General features: G+C 43.0%; 1 protein-coding gene across 2 annotated transcripts in view; it reads left to right on the top strand.

Moving 5' to 3' along the window:
* The window catches only part of b3glctb (beta 3-glucosyltransferase b), a 63265-nt gene that overhangs the window by 40481 nt on the left and 10440 nt on the right, over window positions 1-12344 (top strand). Inside the window, exons 10-12 of one of the 2 annotated variants that reach the window (XM_037546927.1) lie at window positions 2843-2912; window positions 7273-7386; window positions 12016-12115. In XM_037546927.1, the coding sequence (XP_037402824.1) occupies window positions 2843-2912; window positions 7273-7386; window positions 12016-12115 (284 nt within the window). The remainder of the gene's footprint in view (window positions 1-2842; window positions 2913-7272; window positions 7387-12015; window positions 12116-12344) is intronic. The other variant, XM_037546928.1, reaches the window with a different exon arrangement.

The following is a 12344-nucleotide window of genomic DNA, read 5'->3' as shown; positions in this document are numbered from 1 at the left end:
GTTATTGTTTTGGTTGCTGGTTATTGTGGTGGTCACCTGTTACTGTTTTGGTTGCTGGTTATTGTGGTGGTTGTTTGTGACTCTCTCCCCAAGAGTTTTCTTGCACTGTCATTTCATTGCTACTGCTGCTCTTTGTGTTAGAGCAGTTCACACTTCAGGATTCATCATGGAGATTGTCAAACTTTTGGAAGTATCAGGGCATCTGTGGCAGCTCACAGACTGACAGAGTTGTCTTGTTGAACCATTCACAGTACACAAGCACTCGTCATGGTCACTCGTAGTGATTTGTCACTGAGCTGGGAGGGGTTTGTCATCGTTCCTAAAAAAATCTCTGACTCGATAACCAAGGCAAAATTTGTGTAGTGTAAACAAGCCTTTAAAAGAAGTGCTTCAATTAAAAATAACTCATTTTAAAACTTGGTACTTGGTACTTGGAGGCAGATGATCCGCTGTGGCTAACCCTAAAGGGAGCAGCCGAAAGAAGAAGAAGAAGAAAGAAGAAAACTTGGTACTAGGGCGATAAAACGCTAACGATAATTATTACGATATAACTTTTCCTCAATAGAACGATAAGCAAGGTTCGATAAATTTTCGATATAATACACCATTCTCACATTTCCAAAAATGACAGAGCGGTCAGCGGATGCTGAGGGGCATAGTGCGCAGAGGTCACCGACTTTCTGCAGAGTCAATCACTACAGACCTCCAAACTTCATGTGGCCTTCAGATCAGCTCAAGAACAGCGTAGAGAGCTTCATGGAATGGGTTTCCATGGCCGAGCAGCTGCATCCAAGCCTTACATCACCAAGCACAATGCAAAGCGTGGAATGCAGTGGAGTAAAGCGCCGCCACTGGACTCTAGAGCAGTGGAGACGTGTTCTCTGGAGTGACCAATCATGCTTGAAATGGATGAGCGAGTTTCATGTGGAAGAACTTGACTGGCCTGCACAGAGTCCTGACCTCAACCTGATAGAACACCTTTGGGATGAATTAGAGTGGAGACTGTGAGCCAGGCCTTCTCGTCCAACATCAGTGTCTGACCTCACAAATGCGCTTCTGGAAGAACGGGCAAAAATTCCCATAAACACTCCTAACCCTTGTGGAAAGCCTTCCCAGAAGAGCTGAAGGAGTTATAGCTGCAAAGGGTGAGCCGACATCATATTAAACCCTATGGATTAAGAATGGGAAGTCACTCGAGTTCATATGCGTGTGAAGCCAGACGAGCGAATACTTTTGGAAACATAACGTACCTAAATAAATCATATTAAACGTATTATACCCTGATAAGCCACTTTATTAGCTCAGTCTGCTTTCTTGCTACACTCATTGTCCATTTTATCAGCTCCTCTCTAGTTCAGCAGTGACAACAATCTTGACATCACACTGTATTTATTTTGAGGACCGAATCGAGGAGTGACTGCGCTGTGCGATGCCTTCAATCTGCTGCGCTGTGATTCACCTGCAAGACACGACAGAAGCCGAGAGACACTCAGACCTTTAATTCAGTGCTTTCACTCCAGGTTTGGAGCCGCTGCACTGCATAGTTTAGTGTTTCTCTCTGCTGTTCACGCCTCGTTCAGCTCCAGAAGGGATTAATCAGTTAATAATATCAGGAATTTTAACCGGGAAGCCACAGTTATGCAGGGCAGTGGTTTCAGGACTGGAGCTGAACTCTGAACTAACAGCACCAGCAAACTTACAGAATCATGTCTGTCGACACACAACGTCGTTTTCCGTCCCACGACATTCAGTCTGATATTTAACGTTTGTTTCTCAATTCAAACGTCATTTAAATCAGAAACAGAGAGTAAAGTTATCCCGGTGGTCTGCAGCTCCGTTAGGGGGACGACTGTTCATCTCTCATCAGCTAAAGTTCTCTAAAGGCCAGCATTGCTCACATCTATGTTAATGAGCTGATGTCGTTTCCCTCGTATGACCAGAGCTTTTCTCCTCTTTATGCAGCGCCATGGGATCCTTTACCCACCCTGACGTGAAGAGCTGGTGGGCTTCTGTGCTTTTAAATGCTCTGAGAGACTCTCCAGAGTAGAGAGAGGGGCTGAGGAGGAGATAAATATATCAGGAAAACTGATATTTGGTAGCTTTCCGCCAGTTTAAGTGGGACCAGAAGTTCAGGGGGAAACTGTATAAAGATCTCAGACTATTTTATATTAATAAAGTAACGCTTTTCTCTTCCAAAGTACTTTTCAGCTAAAAGAAAAAAAGTCAAAGATTCTGGCTAAAAAAACAAACGATTAGACAGGACTTCACAAATCATCTGAATGCTGCTAAAATGAGGAATGGTGATTAGAAATGCAGGTCTCCCTTCACTCTCCTGTGCCAGTCGGCACAGACACCTTCAAACAGCTCAAGCAGCAGCAGATAAAGAGCGGTGAGCAAAACAAGTCGGCAAATCGGAAATATAGACAGAAATATTTCCCCATTTCTCCATTTCTAAAATGATAAAAAGATTCACAAATGAAAGTGCAAAATATAATAAAAGGAATGGAATTTATTGGATGACCAGCTGTTTTCAGGGATATTGTGGTATTTTCTGTAACCTACATAATGTAATACTTTTCATTAGATTATTTTATTGTTTATCATCAGCTCAGTTTGGTCATATTAAAAGTAATGATTTTTTGATCAATAATAAACGTGTATTTTCTTTATTAGCTTGTTCCTGTGTTTAGTACGTTCATTCTAAAGCATAAATCTAACTAGTACTAAATAACTTTTGTTTTTTGGCCCAATGTGTCTTAATATCCAGTGCTTTATGTTGAGATGCTCCTATAAGACCACAGACATAGTGACAGTTGTTGTGCGGCTGTGTGTCTCTTTATAGGGGAACCCAGTGGAGAAAGAGGACCTCTTTGTTGCAGTGAAGACCTGTCAGAAATTCCACCATGATAGAGGTGCGCCAAATACATTTGCAGTCGCAGTTGCCGTTTTGACTGTTGGACACTGTTTCTCCATTGTGGTTGCTGCTATGTTCTACGTTTAGACATTTTTAATACTCATATCAGTGTTGAGCTCAACAGTTAGACTGGTTTGTAAAATCAGCCTCAGCAATAAGGTAATAATAAGATCATCATGTAATGGTTTAACCGTCCTTGCATCACTCCAGCGACACAGAAAGCCTGGGCACAGTGAACTGTCGGGGCAGCAGCGACTCGTCAATGAAACTCCACATAAACCTCATCCAAACACAAACGCGCTCCGTCAATGACGTGACGGTCACTGCTCGAAAAGATGCACGATGATCTTTCCTCTGGGTAAACTTGTCAAAAACTTTCCTCTGAAAGTTCCTCAATCCATTGAATTCAAGCAATAGCAGAGCAAGAGCCGGCGAGGAAAGCAGGAGAGTGTTTATAGCTACACGCACAGTTAGCCATGTTTTTCGCTTGAACCTCTCTAGACTGAAGGAGCCGTTTTTGTCCTTTCCAGACTGAGTGATGTTGAAATCCTCTGGCTGGTGTGTCCCAAACATTTAATCTATAATTTCTGAGACCAAATTTAACTTTCATGACATTTTTGACTCAAAGCATTATATTGCCTTGCTTATTGGGGGCAGTCGTGGGCTGGAGGTCAGGGAACTGGCCCTGTGACCAGAAGGTCACTGGTTCGATCCCCAGAGCCGACAGTCCATGACTGAGGTGTCCTTGAGCAAGACACCTAACCCCCAACTGCTCCCCGGGCGCTGTGGATAGGGCTGCCCACCGCTCCGGGCAAGTGTGCTCACTGCCCCCTCGTGTGTGTATATTCACTAGTGTGTATGTGGTGTTTCACTTCATGGACGGGTTAAATGCGGAGGTGGAATTTCTCCGATTTGTGGGATTAATACAGTATCACTTAACTTATTGTGTGGCTACCACAATTGATGAGAAGCACACAATTGATGTGTGTAGCAACACCCACACAGTAAACAACGTTACTAAATGTCTAGACGTATGTAAATTTAATGTGTTTTATTGGCTGCTCTCAGCATGGGGCCAACGTGATCGGGCCCCACAGCTGGTTATGGAAACAAGCACAGAGTGATTTTAACTGCTCACTTGGTTAGACGAGCACTGACGGGCCCCACGCTCTGCAGACGAGGAAATTGGTGCTGATATGCTTTAGAAAGAGCTCTTTTTGTTCACTGTCTTGGAAACAGAGTCCTGTGCTTGCCTGTAGTTTCTACAGGCTTGGAGAGCTCATTATCATAGTGGACACTGTGCTTATTTCCAACAATAAGACCTTTTTTTACACGACTAAAATAATAGTTGCAATTGTGCGCAAACCTGCCACAGATGTCTATTCAAATTATTATCTGTCTTTGATTTCTTTCCTTTCTAGGCCTTGAAATATGGACAAAATGAAAATCTCATCATTTTTCATAGCGATTTTAATTCAGTTCAAGGAGAGGCGACTGAGTAATGCAGGCAGTTACTTTGACAAATAAAATGTTCCCTCTCTCCGTGGAACGAAACAAGCCTAAATGGTGTGTAATTAGAAAAGCTATCCTGCAAATCAGCAGACGCAGCGGCCAGGCAGTTGCAGTGATTTGCATAATTATCCTCGAGTTTCTTTTTAGTGACTGGGGTGAGACCACGATAAAAAGATCACCTGATCACCTAAAAGCATGTTCTGAAACAGCACTGTGTGAAAAACGCAGTAAAACACTTGAATGGATCACTTGTCTTTGTGTTGAGATGCTTTGACATCAGTGTGTTGATATTTGTTCCATAGCCTTTAAAATGAATAATTATGATAATAATCATTTTTATTTATATAAAATTTACAGACAGGTGATGAAACACAGTTACACAACAAATCATTAGTATTTATTTAGAGTTAATTAAATATTTGAGTTATTTATGACTACTGAGGACTACGTAAACTAGCCTAATTGGAGACCTGTATAAATCTTTGTCTTTGAGGTTAATTTTATCTAATAAATATTATTTTAATAATAACACATTTTCATAGTTCTCCTGATCATACCACCTGACATGGCAAACTGAACCAGCTTATCCATGGATCAAAAATGAGGGCTGCTGACCTTGGCACTGCACATTCAAGGTCATTTGGAGACGTCCCGTGTCCCGTGTTGTCAGTTGTACCAGGTGACCTTTGAGGAAATCAGAAATTACAGACAAGTTTTCGACTTTTCTACTAAGTTACCTGCTTTTAAAGCTGCCTCATTTTTTCATTTAAAGCTGCCTCAGTTCTGCCAAACTATTTTATTTTGAATTTTAGCTGTATTTAGCTAAATATACACTGTATTGCCAAAAGTATTCGGTCGTCTGGCTTCACACGCATATGAACTGGAGTGACGTCCCGTTCTTAATCCATAGGGTTTAATATGATGTCGGCCCACCCTTTGCAGCTATAACAGCTTCAACTCTTCTGGGAAGACTTTCCAAAGGGTTAGGTGTGTTTATGGGAATTTCTGACCGTTCGTCCAGAAGCACATTTGTGAGGTCAAACACTGATGTTGGACGAGAAGGCCTGGCTCACAGTCTCCGCTCTAATTCATCCCAAAGGTGTTCTATGGGGTTGAGGTCAGGACTCTGTGCAAGCCAGTCAAGTTCTTCCACACCAAACTGGCTCATCCACGTCTTTATGGACCTGCTTTGTGCACTGGTGGGCAGTCATGTTGGAACAGGAAGGGGCCGTCCCCAAACTGTTCCCACAAAGTTGGGAGCATGAAATTGTCCAAAATCTCTTGGTGCTGAAGCTTTAAGAGCTCCTTTCACTGGAACTAAGGGGCCGAGCCCAACTCCTGAAAAACAACCCCGCACCATGATCCCCCCTCCACCAAACTTTACACTCGGCACAATGCAGTCAGACAAGTACCGTCTCCTGGCAACTGCCAAACCCAGACTCGTCCATCGGATTCCCAGAGTGATTGGTCACTCCAGAGAACACGTCTCCACTGCTCTAGAGTCCAGTGGCGGCGCTTTACACCACTGCATTCCACGCTTTGCATTGCTCTTGGTGATGTAGGGCTTGGATGCAGCTGCTCGGCCATGGAAACCCATTCCATGAAGCTCTCTACTCTGTTCTTGAGCTGATCTGAAGGCCACATGAAGTTTGGAGGTCTGTAGTGATTGACTCTGCAGAAAGTCGGTGACCTCTGTGCACTATGCCCCTCAGCATCCACTGACCGCTCTGTCATTTTACGTGGCCGACCACTTCGTGGCTGAGCTGCTGTCGTTCCCAATCACTTCCACTTTGTTATAATTCAATATTCAAGAGTTTTATTGTCATATGCACAGCAGAAACAGGCAGTTATATTGTAGAAACTATATTGTATATTGTGGTGTTTATTAGGGTCATTAATGGAGTATTATATCCGTGAAGATGCTGAGATTTTTGTTGGAAGTGACAAGGCTGGACAAGATTAGAAATGAGCAGATCAGAGGGACAGTGAAGGTGGAGCAGTTTGGAGATAAAGCCAGAGAGGCCAGGTTGAGATGGTTTGGACATGTGTTGTGGAAGAATAGTGGATATATTGGGCAAAGAATGTTGGAGATGGAGCTGCCGGGTAGAAGGAGAAGAGGTAGACCTCAGAGAAGGTTTATGGATGTAGTGAAGGTGGACATGGAGATGGTTGGTGTGAAAGTAGAGGAGGCAGTGGATAGGGCAAGATGGAGGCAGATGATCCGCTGTGGCGACCCCTAAAGGGAGCAGCCGAAAGCAGAAGAAGAATGGAGTATTATATCCTGTGCTAGTGCTCATCATAACGTAACAATGTTTTGAGAAATAACGTATATAAATTAAGGTCTGGCTGAATCACGGTGCCTTTTTTCCTGTTGCTTGCTGACTAAATGAATGAGGTTTTATAAGCAGTCATTTATTTCAGTAGATTCTGAACGTAGCACTCCAAATGTTATGGCTTTGGAAAGTTAAGTATTTTCAGGTATTTTATTTCTATGGCTTATAAACAGCCTCATCTTCCATTATTTTCGAGTTTGAAATGAGGAATTCAGGTCGTCACTGCGAGGTCAGACCGTTCTCTGGGCAGGTTCTGCACTTAAAGTCAACATTTATGTTCACTCAACCCCAAGTAATGGAACTGCCTTTGGGATGTTGTAGATTCCATTGAAGGGAAATAGCAAAATAGCCAAGATGACAAGAGCTTCTCAAATCCAGTGTCGGAACGGGCGTCTGGACGGATGAAAGGACCACAGCCCACTGAAGTGCCTCTTATCCTGCCTTAATCCTGTTTCTAACATCTGTCCATAATGATTGTGTTTCTCTTTGTTTGTGTGCGTCCACTTTCATCAGTGCCAGTCGTGAAGAAAACGTGGGCGAAAGATGCGGCGCTGCTGGAGTTTTACAGTGATGTCACCGACCCAGCCATCCCCACCATTGACCTGGGAGTGCCCAACACAGAGAGGGGTCAGTTACATGCTGTATGTGGTCTTAATTACACCAGCACAAAACGTGCACCACATTACTTTTGGCACAGCAGCTTTGCTTTGCCAAAGAAGCCTCATTAGCGCTTTAATGAGGCTTGAAGGGCAAAAGCCTGTTTTAAAAGCCAGTAAAGCCTCTGGAAACCAAGACCTGGGATTGTGTTGTAATTAGGTTCATATTGGTCTTGTTGATGCTCATTAAATTAGGCTCAGTCAGTAACTTTCAGGTCGCTCTGTGGTTCACGAGAATTTCCCCGTTATCCGGTATAACTTGGATAGTCCTAAATTTAGATAAAGCTTGCGTAAGCTTGATCCTCACCTGTCAAAGAGGTTGTGACTTCTTGAAGAGCTGATATCGTATAATTAGTGTTCAGCAATGCTGATTCTCTGTGCTGCAGTCATCGTGTACATAGAGCTGCGGTCTAAGTGTTGGCTCTATCATCAAGAGATCACGACTTTGACTTTGACCCCAGGTGATGCAAAATCATCCATGACCAGGAGTCCCGAGAAAGCAAGCTGGCCCTCCCCCTCTCCCCATCACTTGTGCGATGCTTGCCAGCGCTTGCGTCTGTTAGTTGATGTAACAGAACTAGCGGTTAGTGTTCTCCTCCAAGCGTGTTCAGCTGTCCAATGACATTCTGTTCAGAAAGATGCTGTGGCTGCATAACATGACTCAAAGCAAGCTTGTGTTTGCCTTCGCCCTCCTAGCACTGGTGGTGTAGTGTGATAGGAGTCCTATCTAGTGGGTGGAATTGGGTATGACTCAATTCGGGAGACGGAAAATAAACAGCCAATCATATTTCACCTGCCCCTCCTCAAGGCCCTCCTTGATTACCCTGTATGTTATGGTACAGAAGGAATATGCCTTATGATTTCACATTGACCTTAAATTGACTGTTAATATACTAGTTTAATATTAAAAATATTGTAAAAAAAATACTATTATTATTAATTATCAGTATTTTATTTACGCAGTAGAACACAGAGGGACTGTGTTATTGTGAAATAACATCCCGGCTGTGATCTGGTGGCCGTAGATCATCCCAGCCGTGATGATATTGGTGATAACTCCCTCCTCGAGTGTCTCTACTGCTTTAATACAGCAGTTAAATAAATACAGTAAGAAATGAATAAACTGGCCGTGAACGCGGCGTTTAATATGTTTTAATGTTCAGCTCCTTCCTCCTAATTATAGCTCCTTAACGAGCAGCTCGTTGCTACGTCAGAGTAACGAGCTCCGCCCACTCGCTGCTCAGCCGGCAGTTCGTTCTCCAGCTCCTTACACTAAATTCCCAAACTGTCGTCTCCACTGAGCAGCTTTTCAGTCAGCAGCTGTGACAGAAGAACAGCTGAACAACCTGGAATCAGCCAGAAATGAACCCAACACCATTCGCCAGACGTGTCTGATCTTCAGAGTCGGACCGAATCAGACTGAGCCGTAAATCTGACCCAATATCAGGTTCAGCTCAGTTTGGTCAGTTTCTCCAGATCAGTATTAATGTTGTTTTGTTCCAGCCGGTCTGTAAAGCTTCTTACAGCCCGTTTAGTTTGGCGAATGGTGTTTACATGCCGGTAATGGATAGACAGACTGCTGAGTCATTCTGATTGCTTTTGAGAGCAGCCTTTGTTTTATAAATGAGCCATTTTGTTCTGCAGAACTTTTAAAAGTGTCTTCGAGCTGTAAAAAAGTTTGCATCTCATAAAAACTGGAACTCATACCCACGAAACTCTCAAACTCTTACAATCAGGTACAGAAGTATTTGGAGAGCGACACAATTCTTGTAATTTTGCTGCTGTACGCCACCTCAGTGGATTTGAAACCAGGCAGTCAAGGTGTGATTTCAGCTTTTAATTCAAGGGGTTCAATAAAAATACTGCATTAACCTCCTGCAGCCGTACGGACAGCATCATCACCATACTTGATTGAGCGTGTCGGGCGTCGCTGCTCTCACGGCTCTTTCAGTGGGATTTCGGAGATCATCCAGTGCTGTGGAACCAGCACCGAACACTCTGAGCTGCTGGAGCTTCACTGCCCACGAACATCACGCTGCACAGTTTTGACGGATACACTCTTATTGACGTGGAGAACGCAGAACGCTCTGCTCAGGGGTCTCATCTCCTCTCAGACTGAAGGAGCCAGTCAGAAACTCTATGACCCCCCTCTTACAGTTGGATTGTGATTGGTTCCTCGGCGCTTCACGGTTCGGTTCCTCACACACTTTGAAATCGGATGAAACTTTTTGATCACCCTGTACTTTAATGTAACGATAATAATATAAAATTTTAATATTATATTATATTATATATAAAAGTCCATTGAAATCATAAAGCACATTCCTGACATGCAGAGTATTAGGGAGGGCCTTGTTTTTGGCCAGTAAAAGGAGGGGTGGTGGGACAAGGGGTCATGAAATATGATGTTAAGATTATTTTGTTTCCTGATCGTCTAATGAGCACGCCTGATTGACATTCTTCCAGCAAAGATTAATGAGTCTGACTGATGAGTCTGCCATGAGAGCTCAGTCAGGCCTGGATAAGCTGAAGACCTGAAGATGGGATCTTCTGTGTGATTAAAGAGATTTACATGATCCCTGTAGAGCCCTGAATTTTCTACCTTCACTCTTTGTCTGTTTATCTCTCCCTCTGCCTCGTTCTCTTTCTTGAATGCCAATTTTGAAGACTTTGGACTAAGTTGTACTAAGGCTTGGACTAAGTTGAAGCATCAGTGATTGAAAACTCCTCAGGTTCAACTATATATATATATATATATACCGATCAGTATACTGTGTTAGCCCCCTTTTATCCTGTTCTTCAGTGGTCAGGACCCCCATGGACCCTCACAGAGCAGGTACTATTTGGGTGGTGGGTCATTTTCAGCACTGCAGTAACACTGACGTGGTGGTGGTGGTGTTAGTGTGTGTTGTGCTGGTCTGAGTGGATCAGACACAGCAGTGCTGCAGGTCTTCATACTGATTTGCTGCTCATTAATAGTTGAGTGTCCTGTTTTTTCTTTGTAATGAGCTGTAAAGAGGCAAACACCACCTATACAGTAGCATTTAGGTGACAATACTTCTGTAACCTAAGAATAGCTCAAATAGTTTGCATTGAAGTCCCTGTAGTTCCGGAATAATAAGCCTTAGTGTGTAATAAGCCGTTGCTAAAACAATCATTATTTTCGTCATGTTCTGTGAATTTTGAGGTTATTTGTATTAGTAATGAAACTAATAACTGAACTTTAATAGACCTTTGAGACGATATTCAGGGCCTCTTTGATTTACTGTTTTATTTCTTTAGGTTGTACGCAGTTCCAGATAACATCTCAGCCGTGATGATCCACAGCGAATTGTATTCATGGTGTTATTCGGATTAACGCACTCCCTTGTGTTTTATTGCCTCAGTGACACACTCTCTCTGTACTGTGTGTTCAGCCCTTGTAACACCACCTCGCTCCCCTCGCTCCCAACCTCCACACCTCTCGAATTCATTTCTCTGAACTTTCTCAGAGAACTCTGCCTGTGAAGTGTTGTCAGAGAAATAAGATCTTTAGGGCACTACTGACTACCAATATACCTGCTGAATTCTGAGTGATCATTACAAAACCTCTATTAATAACCCCCTATTAATCCCCCCCACACACTTCTACTGCCTTTTAATATCCTTGCTTTTTTGCCACATGCTGTCTCACTCCCTCCAGCATTGTAATTCATGCTGTTCTGTTAAATTTGCAGAAGTGAAAAACTGGCAAGATGCACCATCTGAGTGGGTTTTTGTTGACTGAGCTTCAAAGACCAGTCAGATGCAACTCCACGACATCACAGTCTTTAATGCTTTGCGACTAATTTAAAAAGGTTTCAATTTTTGCGTCACATTTAATAATTTAAACATTTAATGTTTTGCTTCAAGAATTATTTTTTAGATGCAAATTCTCAGGTTTTAATGTCTATCCATATGGTGCCTAGCGGGTATGCTTTAATTAAGAGACGTTGAGTGTGTTTGCACTCGCACTCGGCAATCTGATTATAATCGGATTTCTGCAGTTATTCAAATAGTCATGTACAATCCCATTTCCAAAAAAGGTTGGGACCCTATATTATGTTGAAAATACAACATATCACATGCTGAAACTGAGAAATTTGATTGTTTTTTAAAAAGTCCATTTTAAATTTTATGCTGAGAACACATTCCAAAAAAGTTGGAACGAGGGCAACAAAAAGTTGAGTGTGTAAACGTGTGAAAGCATGTGTGAAACAGACAGCGGTACCAGAAATACGTCAGCAGCATTACAGCGAGATGCAGCAAAACACTTTTAGAGCAGCACTGAAACGATAAATAATGTATGTTCATATTTTCATGTAAAGTGGCACAGTGTTTAAAAAAAGTCTGAGTTCATGCTACGTTTACGTCACGTCTTCTTCTGTGAGTTTATCGGCCTGTCGCAAAGCAGAAATCTGATTTCTGTCTCACTCCTAGACCTGGAGTTTCCCATTATCTCAGGTGCATGCTTGTAAACGGATCGGATTACTGACAAAATCTGCTTTTCTGCTGTTGTGGGATTATTAAGTGCGTTCTATGCAATTCCATTTCAGATTGTGCGTTTTGTTTGGGTTCTCAGGGCACTGCGGCAAGACGTTTGCCGTCATGAGGAGATTCGCTAGCGGAGATGTGACTCGAGCGCCGTGGCTGCTTTTAGTGGACGACGACACGTTGATCAGGTAGCACATGATGCTCATGCCGTTCTAGTAGAAGGAGCTGGCACACGTTGTTCAGACACTCATCTGAACCCCATAGCACACCTTAATGAAAGCAAGTCCGCCCGCAGAGCAGCGCTTACATTGTGTGGCGAAGTTCAATCAGTCACGCCGTTTTCATCCAATACACTTTGTCTATTGGGCGTCTCTCAGTTTGGCACAAGCGCAACCCATTCCACAGTAGATTGACCTG

The sequence above is a fragment of the Pygocentrus nattereri genome, chromosome 18, assembly GCF_015220715.1.
Source record: "Pygocentrus nattereri isolate fPygNat1 chromosome 18, fPygNat1.pri, whole genome shotgun sequence".
In the NCBI taxonomy this organism is placed as follows: domain Eukaryota; kingdom Metazoa; phylum Chordata; class Actinopteri; order Characiformes; family Serrasalmidae; genus Pygocentrus; species Pygocentrus nattereri.
Note: the sequence above shows the minus strand (reverse complement) of the source record. Positions and strands in the feature narration are given on the sequence as shown.